The sequence below is a fragment of the Amia ocellicauda genome, chromosome 1, assembly GCF_036373705.1.
Source record: "Amia ocellicauda isolate fAmiCal2 chromosome 1, fAmiCal2.hap1, whole genome shotgun sequence".
Taxonomy (NCBI): Eukaryota; Metazoa; Chordata; class Actinopteri; order Amiiformes; family Amiidae; genus Amia; species Amia ocellicauda.
The window spans coordinates 16,431,737-16,449,847 of NC_089850.1; the positions used below are offsets into that span (position 1 = coordinate 16,431,737).

Genomic DNA, 18,111 nt, shown 5'->3' on the forward strand with positions numbered 1-18,111 from the left:
TTGTAGTAGCTTTAGTAGTTGCAGCAAGAGCATTATGACCACTGTGTTTAGGGAATACCTTTGTGAAGCATAGTGGCAGTGCCCTACTGGAGATGTTTGACAGTTGAATCCTAGTAAAAAATATGCAAAAACATGCACAGGAAAGGAACTTTTTAGAGGCACTGACTTCAGGCAGTCTTCCTCTGAAAGCATGTGACATTCTGGGGGAGGAGCATCTTTTAGGAGAATAATCAATCCCAGCGTTCAGCATTCCTGACGTATTGTATTAACTTCCATGTGACATTACTTCAGTGCTCACAGTACTGCCACAAGGGATATGGGAGTTTAAAATCATGTTTTTGTTTTGTTTTGTGTTTTATTTTGAGCAGCAAAGTCAAACCACTGTATACAACTATTCAAAATAACTTTTAATTTGACTGTTGACATAGTGTCTCTTATAGATTAGCCACCATTAGTGAGACAAGTAGAGTAGTTAAATTGTTTACTCATCACGAGGAATACAGGTTATCCCTTATCCAAACCTTATCCAAAACCATTGGGGCCAAATGTGTTTTGGAATTCTGTGTTTTGGGGATTTCATGAAGTTAGTACAGTATATGTAGTGTGTATTACACTGCAGCACGGTCTGTAGCAGAACCCCGTATGCAAACACATTCATAGTTTTTGCAGTGAATGTACAATAAAACTTCAAACATGTACATTCAATAAAACATAAAACTACAAACAAAAAAGCAAACAATATCGGAGAGCACCTGATGCATGTGTGACTGCTAGGAGTGCTGAGACACAGCCATTTGTTCATTTAGTCATCGTTTTTTTTATTTAGTCATAGTCTTAATCAGGTCGACTAAAATGTCTATGAATATGAGATATAGTCACATTTTAGTCAAGGACAAGTTTACTAAAATCTTTGTTAGTTTTAGTCAACTTATATTGCATTAGTTTTAGTCACATTTTAGTCATGCTATTTAATTTCATCATATTGACCTAAATGTATATTAAATTCAAATATTACATATTACTCTAAATATATATAAGAATCAGGGACTGACTTACATTCAAAATAATTATTTTACTTCCAAATCCTTCACAGCTTTGTCTAAGAAATAAATAAACACAAAAATCTCACAAATGGATTTTGATTGATTTCACTCTTCAGATGTCACTTAAATCGTTGTATTTTTTTCCAATCATATTGTAGTCACATTCAGTTTAGTATCTTGATGTTTTCTTAGTTTTCTCATTATATTTGAAGTGCTGCCAGACTGCAGGTTTCTTACTGAAGTACTGAATGAATGGTTACTTGTAATTTAGGAACCAGTTGAATCAACTGCTCGGTAGCCTAGCTACTAATTATTATTGTTTTCTCTTTAATCAGTCTACGTATAATAGCTAATGATGATAATAATAACAGTAACATTATAGATAAAATAACTAGTTTTTATCGAACTGTCTTTTTGATCAAATATTTGTATTTATTTTAGAGGAAACGATCACACTCTCAAAACTCCAGGGTCGTGTTCTTGTAGCGCAGATTTGCACAGTTGCGCTGCTTCCCCAATGGGATCGCTGGGATTCTGCAGATCTGCGCAGAACTGCGGACATCTGCACTACACGAACGTGACCTTGATTCTACTGACACCATGCCCATTCCCTTTTCAGAGCTTTTCGAATTTCGGAATCGTGGATAAGGGATTGTGGACCTGTATGATATACAGACAACCTCCTTCCTCCAGGCAACTCAATTAACCACATAACGCAAGATGTACCACCCCAGTCCAGGGGATGCTTTTGTCCAGATATCCCATTTAATATATTAATATAGCCCTCATGTAACCACAGGTTCAACGTTTTTCCTCTTGTTTGGGGCTGGAAGAAAAGTACAGTTAACTCCAAAAACTGAAGCCAACTCCACTGTAAATTTGTCCAGTAACGATCTTAGCACTTGCACATCAATTATGATAATCGTAACCACGGTCGTTAAGCCGGATGTTCATTACTGTCGAGATGCCAGTGACAGCAGCTTCAATCACAGACACGATGGGCTTGCCGTGTGCACAGTCCCACCCAAGTTTCTGCAGACAGTGTTGTGCCACATTAAATACGTGATGGCTTCCCCATCCCACCCAATTGCGAAGGCTGCAGACAGTAAAGGTCAGCTTTATGTTCTGTGCAATATGCTTAGTCTCTGTAAATGAATCCGCCGGGGGGTGTTCTTAGGTTTTGAAGCCGCACAAGTCATAATTAAATGCCACGTAGGCCTGTAAAACACACCTCGCTAACAAAGCGTACGACTGTTGTCAGCACTAGGTTTTTATTTATTTTCAAAATTTGATTCAACTAGAAGTTTTTCTGGGCAATAGCACTCGAAGCAGAGGGTAGTGCCTGCTGCTCGGAGGTAATTAAGCACCCTCATCCATGACAGCCCTTTGAAAAAGACACAGTCAATTACCTACCGCTTGGCAAAGAGAGAGGGTTTTATTTGCCATTTACCTGGAACTTTTTATTTTCATTCTTTCACTCGTACTGGAATGTTTTGCTTTGATTATATATATATATATATATATATATATATATATATATATATATCATACTGTAGTTTCATACTGGTCTGTCAGACTTACATCCAATGTAAAAACAGCAATCATATGAACACTGAAAAAACAACAACAAAGAAATATACGTGTTTAGAGCAAAAATACAAGGCCTTCCAAGAGTTATGGGATGAGATACAAATCCATGACGCTAGATGAGACAGAAGACAACAGCACCTGGAACGTACCTTCTTTTCCTTCAGTTTGTCTACATTCTCTTCTCTGAAGTGTTTGCTGCCAAAGGCCACCTGCTCAAACTTGGTTGAGGTGTGGAGCATCCCCTCGTATTTCTTATTCTTGTGTGTGTTAGAGAAAGGGCGGAACCTGAGGGGGGGAAACAAAAGCACACTGAAATAATGGCGCCCACTGACCGCTAGATACTACTTATTAAAAAATAACATAATCTAGCATACTAGTGGAGGGGATACACTCCATTGTGTAGTCTGAGAGCAGCGTATTGACGAAACAGACATTTCTAGAAGTATCCCAGATATTGGGTGCGGTTTGCCAGTGTTAAATGCACCCACCACTTCCAAAACACACAATGATTTGTCAATCAGAATTAAATGTTGTGCCGTTTTTCTTTATTGGTTGTTTACTTTTCAGAACCTCCTTTGATTTTGATTATAAATCTATTTGCTACCTGGCCACGTTTTCCACATGAAATCAATGTAATCACCTAGGCCTTTGTTAATTGATTACATATTCTAGATCTGTACCAGTCAATTGTTATATAATATATATATATATATATATATATATATATATGCTACAGAGCAAACGTTTATTAAATGCACTTTTTCTTTCCATCTTGTCCTCAGCAAATACTTTGTTGTAACCACTTGTACTTCTTCCCTCCATTGTTTTCTTGCGATGGACTGAAATGGGAGAGTGGCAGTTTGTTGGGAAAAATGTTCAGTGTAAATAGCTGTTACTTAGGAAAAGTGCCAGATGTTAATTACAGGGAGGTTGATTTTGCAAATTGCACCCAAGACACGTTGCTGGGGGGAAGATTTATCCAACATGGTACAAGAGGTGTCTGTGTGGGCTGTCTAAATTCCAAAGGGCTTTGGCTTGGCTCATCAGAAAACAAACAAACAAACAACAACCTTGGCACACAAACAGAGATTACTCTGTAGTACGGTGCCTTCTCACTTCTGTAACACAGAGAGACCATTACGTAACTTATCTTTGATTGTCAGTTAATACTTCTCAGAAAAGAAAAGAAAATACTGACCGATTTGTGTTTTTGTAGACAATTATTATTAAGGGCACTACAACAATAAGGCAATTACTTATTTTTGTACATACAAAGTAATATTCTTGGAAAAAAAAAGATAAATCAAAGGCTGCAATCAAATAGACATTTCATAAGATGGAAGGCTGATATTTTTGTTGAGCTGTTGGTGTTTGTAATGAAAATAATAAAATAAGATAACTTTATTTAAATATCATTAGTATTTAGTTGTTAACTCAGTGGGATTTTTGTTTTGTATTTCTTAAATTGGGTTTGAAAAGTTGTTTAAGTACTTACATTTTCTATAAAAAGAGTTTATAACTAGAAAAAACATCAGTTACAATCCATTGGACATTAGCAGCTTTCTGGCAAGTACATATTTTTTTCTTCTCAGTATTTGCAAGCAGATAACATATTCTTTTGTCAAAGAAAACTTGAAGCACCCAATTGAAAATTAAATACATAAATACAATAAAAAGCAACAAACAAACAAACACGAAACACACACAGATAGCCAAAACGGGCATAAAAAGGCACTGGCTCTTTAAATAATGATACAATATTGCACAGACATTCCTATTCACTGGAGACAAGGGCCGCTCCTGCAAGACAGATTACAGAGCAATCCATGCTAATGTGCACATGGGACGGACATCACTGAAAAAAATTAATGTGGCCCCAATGTCCCAGAATACACAATGGTTGTGGTGGTAGCCGGCTGTTTCACTTACTGCTTTCATTGCCTCTGAATTGCATTTTAATAGGGTAGTTTTTATTCATTCAAAGCCATTAAGGAAAGTTTGACTTCTCACGAGGGATCAGTGGCTGAGTGGACCATGCACTGCTATACGAAGCCTCAACCAAAAAGGGAAAGGATCAGTTCAGTTGATCTACTGCGAGACTTTAAAGGGTTGCTAATAGGCCCTTTTGGCATATCATTGAAACCTCCTTAAAAAATGAATCCAGACATATTAGCGTGATTGTCGTATGATGACCAATGTGAAGCACAGATACATCAAGCTGTTAAAATGGCGGGATGCTCATTTTATGGCAGGAAGCAGCAGGCAGAATCAAAGCACTGACTTACAAACTGGTGGTGCTTTTTTAATTCTCCACAACACTGATGAATTCTAAATACACAAACAAACAACACAAGAACTAAACCAAAGTAACAACAATCAAAGCAAAGAAACCACCATAAAATGCAGAGAATATGAATAATTGCTTTAAACAGGGGGAAACAAAGAAAACGTTTTTAATTTTGCCTTCATCAGTGCAAGGGAGTGTAAGGTCCAAACCTGAGATCCTTTCTAGTGTATTCAAAGTTATGGAAAGCTTATCGGCCTGCCACTGTAAAATCGTATTAGTCATGTTGGGTTTTCAATTACAGTGACATTTAACATGGTGGACACATGTACTACATGTCCTTTTTTCTACTAAGAAAACATCTTTATAAGTCAGTTGACATTTACAAAATAGGTGCCTGTATCCTGGTGAAGAATGAGCACTGATTCAGAGCTACCAGGAGGTCAATGAGATATATCCTGCTCGTGATAAGATGGGGGCACACAGACAAAATCACAATGGTTTCCATCTTTCTGAAGTCACTATCCTCCACCTCAGAAACTCAACTCAGTAGACTACTGGGCAGGGGCTAGTAGAAAACATTTTTTATGTTCATTTGATAAGGTCAAATGATCAGGTAAATGATTCATCAGGTAAACTCTGAAATGGAGATTGAAGAATATTCTGAAGTAGAAGTAGTCTGAATACATGTTGGGGATAAAAAGGTTAATTTATTATATGTATACCACGCTGTAATGTTTAACAAAGGAGTGGACATTATTTTAGTTTATCCCTAAAATAAGACAGATTTGTCCTTAACCTATGTACACAGTTCAGACAGTTTCAAAACATTTATCTCGACACTATACGATACAAAGACTGAATTGTGAGAAATGTTTAATATACAGTAGTCTGGGGGTAGATATAATTTGTCTTTGAAGTGGCAAAGAAGCTTTCAGACCCTAACAAAATCACAAGCCATTAATTTCCAGTAGATTTAAATAAAAAAAAAGATGGGGAGAAAAATCAAAAATTGCAGTCTGCTGAGCTAATTGCTTTATATAATTAGAACACTGGGTTCAATGGAGATTTCCGTCTGTATTCTAAACAAATTCTGTCATTAAGGCCCAGTGCTGTGTGTTGAAACTCCGCCACTATACTTCTAAGTTTCAGCCAGGAAAAAAGAGAAAAAAGTCTTCTCCGTTTTAAATCACAATTATCTGCCAAAATATTATCTGCATCAAAAGCTTTATGGAGTGCCAGGACTTCATTAGAGAAAAATTAAGCTGGGGAAAGAGAAAAAAGAGGCAAATTTAGGTACCTCTTTGAAAATTTCCACTGGAAATTAGCTGGAAGAAGGCAACGAATGCTGCATCAAAAGGGGCTAATCATGCTTAAACGTGCCCTGGAGCACCCAAATGTATAATACGATTTGCACAGTAACTACCTCTCCTATTACAGCTTGTTTGGAGTACTCTGTGTTAATGGGGTTGGCTAATTTAGTGTTTTAAGTTGAAAAAAGGCTGTGCTGATTAATAAATGTTGCACACTGTGCTAGTAATTAAAATAAATGGAAGGATTTTAAACAGAGATGGTACTGTTAAATAAATATTGTCTAAAAATGTTATTATGATAATCCCCTGTTATAATTATATTCTAGTCAAGTTTCTTTTTTCTCTCTCTCTCTTTTTAACTGAATTTGTTAAGATTAAATGTTTTTATTAGAAATAGGATATTGGGTAATTTCAGTAATCACTCATTATTTGATGTGGCATATGATTTTAGTTGCTCCAAGTACATTTTGATAAATATAATTTATCGGGGAAGATTTTAGTTTACGCAATGTTTTTTATTTATGTATTGAATTAACCACAGATTTTAAATGGGTTAATCTATAAACAAATGGTAACAATGGATAACAATGATATATTCTTTTTTACTCACATATTAATAAAACATATGACCAGGCATAGGATATTGATCTTTTACACATATTGTTCTCCAGGGAAAATCTCTATATCCAGTTAAAAAGGAAAGTGAGTAATTGAAAATGTATAAGATTTATATAATCCCATATTGCCTGGCAGTGCCTTGTGGGAATGATCTTAACACATAATGATAGTTTCTGTTATGTTGCTTCAAAAACTGAGATATCTAAATTAGCTCAGGAAATTGGACAAAATGCAAAAACATTTTAAAAAAATGAAAGGAATTCTATCTGAAATAAAATATTGATTAAATAATCTGCAGCACAGAAATCACACTCATCGTTATAGGATCCCAAATGTTTCCAATTCCAAAATAATGGAAAAAATGAACTTTGTTTTCCATCTTCTCTATTGACCTTGTATCTACTGAGTCACATTGTAATCAAATCAAGTGCAGTGAATGGTGCTGCTGGTTTCTGTGCTTTACTCTCTGCTTGATGAGTTCATGCCAAAAATCCACACACATGTATCAGGAAAAGTCTGCATGAGTAAAAAAAACTAAAACAAACTATATATGTCGTTATATCTTAATAAACTTAGCAAATTTGTACAACTCATAGCTTGGAATAGGCCACATGAACCATGTAGCTATTACTGTAGCAAAGTCAACTCTTTCCTTTTTATAATAATATTTAATAAGCTAATAAGCAAATTGACAAAATATCATGCATGTGTCCACCGTACTTGTCACGTCTGTCCACCGGAAGTTACCGTGCCAGCGCAGGGCCGCAGTCTTACTCCCTAATGAATTCCCCAAGCACAAAATTAACCCAGGCCTCTAAATGACAGATGTTTTTCTTGAAGTTTTTTTTCCCCCATGTATTTATTTTCTTGGTCCTGAAGGGAAGATAAAATAGTCTTCGAGAAGCACCTGATAAAGCAAAACACAAACCAACAGACCACGATACAAAGCAACCAAAAAGCAGCAGTGGGGGCAAAGAGCACGCCAAGACAAGAACTCACAGCTCTTCGTTCACGCGGCCCCTCCACTCCTCCCGCCTCTGCTCCTCTCTGGCCTCCTCCTCTGACGTGATTGATGTGGCCACGCGCAAGGTTGGCTCCAGAGGCTTGTACCGCTGCTGCAATACTTCAGCGGGATCTCGGAAGGGCCCCTGACAGGTACAGGATAAGGTAAATGTTTTATTGTGGGTCTTTCTGACACATTATTGATGACACTGGGAGCCCACGAGGCTGCTGAAAGCTCCACAAACTCCTATTTTCTTTAAATTATTAATAAAAGCAGTTTCTCCTGATGCACCGTTGCAAATAGTATGATGGGTTGATAACATTTGCCTGATAGATGGGCATTGAGGAAACGCTCACTTTTGGAAGCAGAGGCTGCAGTCTTCACCTGTAAATCAATGCTACCATATAGAAATGTATGCAGTCGGCAAGCCAACAGGGGATGTTAGACCCATTTATTTATGTATAAGTATTGGAGAAGGAGACCCTTTGTTATATTGTTTTATATCCTATTCCACAGAGTGCCAAAGGGTAGAACAATTTTGTACACTTTTATCACCTGCTGTTGTCTTTCCTTTCTTTAACTCAAGTCACATGGGGACCAACACACGTAAACACACACATATTGAAAGGGTTTTCGAATGTCTGCATTAAAAGAAAATGCATTTAGTCAATTAGCTGTAGGTCAAATTAAGAATGACTGTACTGCTATATATGGTGTGGGTTTTGTTTTGGGTGGGGGTCACCAATTCTGTTCTTTATGCTCTCCCAATCAGCTCCTGCACTAATGTAGGTGGGATGTAAGCAGCGAACTTTAAAATCTGCTGCCAAGCCATCTGCTCTATTACACAGTGATATGGCGGAGCTATAACATTGTGGAGAGGACTAATACAGCTTTCACTGATAACTCTCGGGCTCACAGGGTCCCACTAGGTCAAGAGGAATCTCTCTCTCTCTCTCTCTCGCTCTCTCTCTGTGTCCCTGTGCACAGTAGAGAAATACTGTAAGTGAGTGATCTACTTTTTTTGTAACTCAATGAGTAGATCATGCACTTCTGCGCTACACAGGGAGAGAGAGAGAGAGTTTTAGAGGCAAGGGTAATGCTGGTTTCATTTTCTGTATATGTCACATAACACAAAGTGCAGACACCGTCTTGTCAGCCACCTCTCAGCACTGACATTTATACAGTGGGGGAAAAAAGTATTTGATCCCCTGCTGATTTTGTACGTTTGCCCACTGACAAAGAAATGATCAGTCTATAATTTTAATGGTAGGTGTATTTTAGCAGTGAGAGACAGAATAACAACAAAAAAATCCAGAAAAATGCATTTCAAAAAAGTTATAAATTGATTTGCATGTTAATGAGGGAAATAAGTATTTGACCCCTTCGACTTAGTACTTGGTGGCAAAACCCTTGTTGGCAATCACAGAGGTCAGACGTTTCTTGTAGTTGGCCACCAGGTTTGCACACATCTCAGGAGGGATTTTGTCCCACTCCTCTTTGCAGATCCTCTCCAAGTCATTAAGGTTTCGAGGCTGATCTTTGGCAACTCGAACCTTCAGCTCCCTCCACAGATTTTCTATGGGATTAAGGTCTGGAGACTGGCTAGGCCACTCCAGGACCTTAATGTGCTTCTTCTTGAGCCACTCCTTTGTTGCCTTGGCTGTGTGTTTTGGGTCATGCTGGAATACCCATCCACGACCCATTTTCAATGCCCTGGCTGAGGGAAGGAGGTTCTCACCCAAGATTTGACGGTACATGGCCCCGTCCATCGTCCCTTTGATGCGGTGCAGTTGTCCTGTCCCCTTAGCAGAAAAACACCCCCAAAGCATAATGTTTCCACCTCCATGTTTGACGGTGGGGATGCTGTTCTTGGGGTCATTCCTCCTCCTCCAAACACGGCGAGTTGAGTTGATGCCAAAGAGCTCGATTTTGGTCTCATCTGACCACAACACTTTCACCCAGTTCTCCTCTGAATCATTCAGATGTTCATTGGCAAACTTCAGACGGGCCTGTACATGTGCTTTCTTGAGCAGGGGGCCTTGCGGGCGCTGCAGGATTTCAGTCCTTCACGGCGTAGTGTGTTACCAATTGTTTTCTTGGTGACTGTGGTCCCAGCTGCCTTGAGATCATTAACAAGATCCTCCCGTGTAGTTCTGGGCTGATTCCTCACCGTTCTCATGATCATTGAAACTCCACGAGGTGAGATATTGCATGGAGCCCCAGACCGAGGGAGACTGACAGTTATTTTGTGTTTCTTCCATTTGCGAATAATCGCACCAACTGTTGTCACCTTCTCACCAAGCTGCTTGGCGATGGTCTTGTAGCCCATACCAGCCTTGTGTAGGTCTACAATCTTGTCCCTGACATCCTTGGACAGCTCTTTGGTCTTGGCCATGGTGGAGAGTTTGGAATCTGATTGATTGATTGCTTCTGTGGACAGGTGTCTTTTATACAGGTAACGAGCTGAGATTAGGAGCACTCCCTTTAAGAGAGTGCTCCTAATCTCAGCTCGTTACCTGTATAAAAGACACCTGGGAGCCAGAAATCTTGCTGATTGATAGGGGATCAAATACTTATTTTCCTCATTATCATGCAAATCAATTTATAACTTTTTTGAAATGTGTTTTTCTGGATTTTTTGCTGTTATTCTGTCTCTCACTGTTAAAATACACCTGGCATTAAAATTATAGACTGATCATTTCTTTGTCAGTGGGAAAACGTACAAAATCAGCAGGGGATCAAATACTTTTTTCCCTCACTGTATATCCATCATTTATGGTACAGATCCATGGTGCAATAAAGCAAATGGATGCCCCAAAATGTTAATATTCAATCTGCTTTTTAGTAAAAAAAAAAAAGTTTTTCAAGAAGCACTATGCAGTTGACTTTTAAGGGGAGGTGGAGGGGAGTTACCATGACTTTAAAAGGAAGGATCAAAAGTCAATTTAAAGAACAAAATGATAGTAACTTAATTTGATGATTTTATGTATCATCTGTAACAGGGGTTTTGTTACTTGAATTGCATGTCTGTTTCTGAAAGTCAGGCCTGAGAGCTGTCCCTGATCTGATCCTCAGAGGCTCCCCTCGAATCACCTCTGTGGTGCAGCTACAGCAGCTGCTACTGGATGTCAACATATTGTGACTTGCTGTTCCAGGGAACTCCAATAAAATCATCATCCAACCCTTTTAAAGCCTAACTTACACAGGGTATAATGCCAGTATCATGTTCTCATATGTGTCCATGTGAAGTGAACGCTGGATGTTTCCATGTTCTTTTAAAAGACACCTCTGGAATTTACTATCAATAAAGTATTGCCTACCTTACCAAGTTGCTCACACCCAGATTCATATGAAAGTTGAATTATTGTGTAAGTTCACATGACCAGTTTCTTTAAGGCAGCTCCCACAATAGCTTTAATGTTAGGTCTAGGATTTTTCTTCTCTGGTTCTCTCTTGTATATGTTAATTATTCAGAAGTCAGCTTATATTATATGTAAAGTTATAATTCAGAACATTAGGATACATACACCAGCTCTAGGCAACTGAATATGTGCACCCTGTGGAATCATAGGAAATACATTTATAGGCCACAAAGTTGTATAGTTGTAAATTCATGTCTGATGAGTAGATTCATGACAAGAGCTGCTTTTTCCCTTAATGTGAAAAGCAATGAGTGCCATAGTTAAAACCTTAAAAAATTATATACATGTATTTGAATTTGAAATGGCATTGCAGCATAAAATCCGTTCCTGTGCCTTTGGACTTTATACTACATTGATACGATGCTTGTTCAAACCGTTTGGAAATCTTTGTAGGAAGTACAGGGTCTATTCTTCATTACTTAAAATGTATACTTGTAAAATAGAAAGCAGCTTGTGTCAATTAGTGTTTTTTCATGGCTTTGGTTAGTTTTGTTCAGGTCAGGGAATGAAAACCAGTTTCATTCTCACAAAAATAACTGACTAGAACAGTACCTAAGCTAAGATGTTTAAAGAATGGATACCTTTATACAGAATACATATCATTATCCCTCTGTAAATATTGGCAAATTATGTGGATAGTCCTTAAAAATACCTTGGCTTTCTATTCTGTTATATGTAGGAGGTTAACACTCTGCCAAAGTAAGAATAAGAAATAGAAAAGTATAATGTTATTACAATTTCAATTTATTCTGAAGTGTACTGAAAGCATTCTCGTTTCCTGTAGCAATGTCTCTGTCTCTCAAAGTCTTTGTCTTTCATCTTGTCAAATATTAAATTTTTGTCAGAGATAAGGTTTTTATTTGATTCTTTGTCCCTTAGGCAAATCTGGTTTAGTAAAAAAAAGAAGAAAAAAAGTACCAGTATCAAACATAATCTATGATCCATATAGCTAAAGATTAATGCTGGTACTGTACATATCAGACAGATGTACAGTATTTAGTATGACTGATTTTAAAATTGTTCTGGAATGTCAAATAAGTTAGTCTATGACATGATACTGTTTTGTTCAAACCTCTTAATTACTTAATATTGTCTTAAGACCAGAGTGCTTTTCTTGTACTGTAGTGGATTAACTGCAATGTTTGGAGCAGGAGATGGAAAACAATACAGTCTAGACTGAAAGCATGCCGGTTTTGCACATTTTCCTCTTTAGTCAATATTTTTATTCAATTCCTGAGGAGATTTAGGTCTGTATAAGTGGATTTCTGCTGGACTTCAGCTTGTAAATCTGTGGGGTTCAGGTAAGATTATAAGGCTTCCCAGTGTCATATAATGGCAAAACTTGTCTTGGACCAATTAATAGATTCCACTAAGAGATTAATGTCCAAAATCTTTTAGCCTTTTTTAATTAGCCTATATCAAGACAGTAGGACATGTTTAGCTTAATTGTCTTCAAAAATAAATACACATCCACTGTGTCACAAATTCTGCCTGAACAAGCAGGACACTCAGAGTATATCAAACTGTACTACATAATATAATTTAAAATCATTATGGACACACATTCTGCTTTCATATACCAAGTTAAAATTCAGGAAATTCATTGAATCAATCCCAGTGCAACACTTTGAGAAAACATAAGCTAGGAAACAACATTCCCTGGTGTAATATGGACAAATACATATATAATAAAGAGAGCACATAATTGTATTCAAAAATATTCAATATTGTAGCTTTGCACTGCAATGTGTAAATGGTACATTGTGTAACAACAAAACAAAAGATTAGGCTACTTAAGCGGAAAGGAGAAAGTTGTTTTAGCAGTCAAACATACGCTGTTCCATCTGTTTACATCAGTGTAAATGAATGTCACCCTATATGTAAATGTACTGATAGGTGAGCACAATTAAATTGTATACAGTAAAGGAGTGATTGAAATTTTAGGCCCACAAAAAAGACCAAGAAATAAGACAATTTCATGCCTGTATGTGCAGTGTTGTGGAAGAAAACAACCACAGTCACACCGTTGAAAGAAAGGGATTTCACAGTATAAAATATGTTGGTGTAGGATATGTGTACCGTTGACAAAGTGAATACAAAACACATTGTTGAAGGACTCAAAGTTAACGGCATGAGACAGAGTGTTTCGAAGAGATGATGCGGTTAACAAGGAAAATCTACTATCATGATTCAAAGGCAATTGCCTTCCAATAGAGCACACACACATCTAGAGAGAGAGTCACAAAGATAGATAGATAGATTGATATATAGATAGGCAGTTTTCTAAAGATTGAGCTTTGAATTTTCACAATATTTGATGCTGTGTCACTTCACAGCTTACTTTTTTGCTTTTTTTTCTCCCCAGTTTCATTTTTGAGTTCGACCTTCAGGCATTAAGTATCATGGCGCTTAATTCATGCAGGTGAATTGGCTATCAGCCTTGATACTATCAACAATGGTTCAGCACCCAGCGTCTCCGAAAAAACCCTCGCTCTCTATGGGGAAGATATAATCCATCTATCACAAAGAGATAGTTATCAAATAGCAGAGCAGCATTAAGGAGATCTCGCAGGAACTGTTCCCAGTTGGGAAAATGGGACCCTGGCTTTTGCGAGGTGGGGAATGTAAATAGGTAACGCAATCCTATGCAAGTCGCACACTCAGAAAGATCTCCTTTTTAATGAGTTCCCACTAACAAGGCACAGCTGGAGCCTCCGCCAGCCCTGAGTGAAGACACTGGCTCTAATAAAAAGAAATGATTCACGCCTCATTTCTGCTCACTTATGTTTTACATTAATAGAAACCAATAATAGGAACCAGTTACCATAAAAGTCATGGACCGTAAATAACACAAATGGCAAATACGTATCATCAAATACTTTTCACAGCTGGACAAGATGACATGCTAGATTTGAAGGTACTTAAAGAATTTTTTATTAAGGCTATTTTAAAAGCTGTAGTATTCCCTTGCTGAGAGCTGCTTAATGACATGCATTTAATAAACGTCTGAGTGTAATGTTGATAGACATATTTCTCTAGCTATCTGGGCATCTATATATCCCAACAATACTTAAGTGTGATTGGAAGACTGTTTAACTACACTGCACTTCCCTAAAGAATATAAAAATCCATAATAAACTGGGGCGACCAATAGCTTAATGGCCGTCCATGCGCTTTTTATGGAATAATAGAGGCTGCTTAGAACAAAATGGGGAATCACACACGCCTATAAAATTAAGGGAGATTTTCTAAAGCATTCTGTATTAAGATAAATAAGGATATTAATTATAGTAATATTGAATCTCACAAGCACAACAAAAACAAAACAATGCAAAGCCTTAATAAATATGCTAATTCCACTATTCTATATATTTGTATAATTGATTGTACACATTTACAAGTCAAATGATTGTATAAAATATGGGAGTTTTTGCAGCCTACTTAGTATGAACAGGCACAACACCCATTAGTGTCACTGCAAGTACTGCTCTCCCAGTATAACTGCTGGTTGAGCTGTTTACCATGATTGTTCCTTCCTACCCCTAGTACTGTGAGCCCCCTTATGGCTTAATCACCTGCGGTCTCTGTCTGGGGATGGGTGGCAGAGGCTGTGTGATGGGCCGGGTGGCAGGGGCCAGCCGCCGGGTGCTCTCTGCTGCCGGGCTCAGAGCTCTGACACTCTGCAGTCTGAGCTCCATCTCATCCGGGAAAGGTCTGTATGGTGAGTTGAATACACCAGGGCACTGGGGGAGAGAAGGAAACAAAATCTGTAATCACAAAGATATTGTATTTCTTCTCAAAGCTACGGCACCTATTCATAGATATGTTACCCGTTTACTGCATCCTTGTTCAGTTATGTATTATAGAAGTTATAGGCCTACATAAATCAAGGGAAACAGTTGTATGTTTTGTTTTAACCAAATTCTTTATATTTAGTCTATATTCTTTCTAATAAAGCTTTTTACGGAAGCATATTAGAAAAAAACAAATTGTTAATACGAGATGATATTGCATTATTTCACAATATTTATTGCGTTAATATTAGATAATAGCGTGTTATTTCGCAATAATTGTGTTAATACGAGATATGGCATTATTTCAGAATAATTATTGCGTTGATACTAGATAATATTATGTTATTTAAAAACCTTTGCCGTAAGTAGATTGTAGGCATATGTACGTGTGGATTACAAATTATTAAAACTAATGTTTGAAGCATATTTGACCATATGCAACTTGTAGGTTTTTTTTTTTCATTGTGTTTATTTCCAAGTCCATATCGTTATACTTCAAGTATAACCCCCTACCACTAAATAAGAAAAAATGTAAAGTATTCTTGATCCTATTGAATGATCTGAATCTTGAAGCAAACTTATCTTGTATTAACACAATAATTATTGTGAAGTAACGCAACATTATCTTGTATTTACACAACAATTATTATTTTTTCTCTGTGGCACTAATAAGTTTCCATAGTTTTTCAAGATTTTATTCATAAATAATAAAGAATAAAGACTTTTCTTAGTCTACATGTTCAACATTTTATAATACTTGGGTTACTGGGCAACAATCAATGTCCCACAAGCTCTATTGTTGTACTAATTATTGTATCTCTATATATGCATTAATATTTAGGTAGTTTTCTTTTTTCTTCTTTAGAGGGGATATCACCAAAACAAAACAAAAAAAGCCAAGAGTTTAATCTTCAGAGGATTTTTTCCCCCCTTAGAAACAATATCAAGACTTAGAGGAAATACGTGGTACCTGTAAAACAGACTGCACACCACTACTTTGCAGTAAATGTCACGATAAGAGCAAAGTCAATGGAGGAGGGGAAATCTCAGGAGAGCCCCCTGCTAATAGCTTCTTCCTGCCCTCTTTGCAGCAGGCCACACTGCTGACTGGTGGCCCACAGAACATGGAAGACTTGCCGTGAAAAAGCTTTTTTATTTATTTTTTCTTGGCCTTTCCTTCTGAAATACCTATGAGCTGTCTTTCACAATGTGCGGTTCACAATAAGATATATATATGTCTTGCTTGGCTGTGATCTCTGTTCCCTCATCATCACAGCAGTCCATGCATAACCTGGAATATTAATTGTGTAAGGTCGGGCTCACAGGCAAATGCACCGATTGTTAGCCAGTCATCCTTAGCATAACATTAATATTTTCAACCAGCCTGTGTGGACATCCATCCATCATTTGACTCCCCCTCTCCCACCCCCCACCACACACACTCTCTCCCTCTCTCTCTCTCTGTCTCTCTCTCTATCTCTCTTGATACATAAAATCACAGTCTCCTTCATAATTAGGACGGTGAGGGACGGCATAAAAATTAATGACCATTCAAAAATAAATAAAGTAGAGATTAAAAGGAAATCTGAAGCAGATCATCCAGTAAATTACTTATTTTTCTGACTTTCGCATGCAGTGTAGGTGGAGAGATTTCTGTTTTAATCTTCCAACCAAGAGAGTATCAAAATAAAGCTGAACATCCTCATAAATAGACAATGGTTCACCCTACAATTCTTAAAATAATAATACAATTTTATTAAAATTATTATTCATAATAAAAATAATAATAATTAGTCACAGTTTGGCACAGAGGACAACACCTGTTGAATGTTGACCAATCAAACAAAGAAATCAACCCAATGAAAGAAAGCTGTAATCCCACCATCATAGTATCTAATATTGTGAATTCCCCCTCCTTATTTCTTCCTCTCTTTTAATCAAAACATTTTCCTGCTCAGCAGAATAATTACTCCTACAAATTAAAATATTACTATACAAATAAAGTATTAAGGAGGGTCGTTAACTTGATATTAACTATAATGGTTTTGTTTATCCATTTAAGACAAATATTTAATGCTTTTGCTCCTAGCTCTCCTGTAGGGTTTGTTTTTACACTTCCTTAAGAGGGCAACTGGTGAAAGTGGCTTTATAAATTAGTCTTGATTGGCTTAATTGATTGGTTGATCCTATCACATGGGGGGGTGATCTCAGTGAATCTAACAGCTGGCTCCTTGACCACACAAATAATTACATGTACATTAAAAAAAAGATGTTGATGGCTATTATATGACTGGGACTGTTCAAGAAACTGGGAGGTCCATTACATCTTGATTGTCTCTGTCAGATTCTGGACATCGTGCCTGTGATGTTTGCTTGCCCCGGCGATCATAAACCTTCAGCACGCACCGCTATTGTGTGATTGTATGGTAACCGGGAGCAGAGCCGGCACACGGAGAGGACATGGATAATGCTGTTAGAGGCAAGAGGAATGTAATGACCGAAAAGGCATGAAGGAGAGCGGCAAATGAAATATTTGCTGGAGATGGGACTGCTGAATCAACACTGACCAGCGCACTTCATCATAATTATCAGGACATACTACTGCCAGGGGATTTATAAAAATCCCACTCAGCAAATAATTGCCCTGCTGTTAGGAGATAGTCAGTGTTAACACGCTGTCACAGTCCAGCGTTTAGTAAGATATTCTACATTCAATTACTCTCTCTGAGAACTAAAAGGAAACATGATCATTTGTCAGCTGGTGCTGTTCCGCTTCTGAATGAACTTCTTTCAACAGTCTTGTTAACCCTGAAAGAGTTTTTCACAGCTCCAGTTAGATCTGTTTTCTAGTTGTCCACCTACTTCTTCAGTTATCGTAAGTGAGAAGTTTTAAAGCATGACACGCTGGCAGGTCTGGCTAATGTTGTCTTTTTGTTGATGTTTTTTATACACAGTCCTCACAAAACAGCCTCATAAACCAACAGCACCACCAATATGGGATAGAAAGGAAATATTTTTTTCCTTTGATTAAATATGTAATTTCT

The 18,111-nt window shown here is 37.5% G+C and overlaps 1 protein-coding gene across 1 annotated transcript in view; it reads right to left on the reverse strand.

Moving 5' to 3' along the window:
* The window catches only part of spata17 (spermatogenesis associated 17), a 54,108-nt gene that overhangs the window by 11,407 nt on the left and 24,590 nt on the right, over window positions 1-18,111 (reverse strand). Inside the window, exons 7-9 of the mRNA XM_066714841.1 lie at window positions 14,849-15,016; window positions 7,848-7,996; window positions 2,783-2,918 (exon numbers count right to left, since the gene is read on the reverse strand). Of these exons, the coding sequence (XP_066570938.1) occupies window positions 2,783-2,918; window positions 7,848-7,996; window positions 14,849-15,016 (453 nt within the window). The remainder of the gene's footprint in view (window positions 1-2,782; window positions 2,919-7,847; window positions 7,997-14,848; window positions 15,017-18,111) is intronic.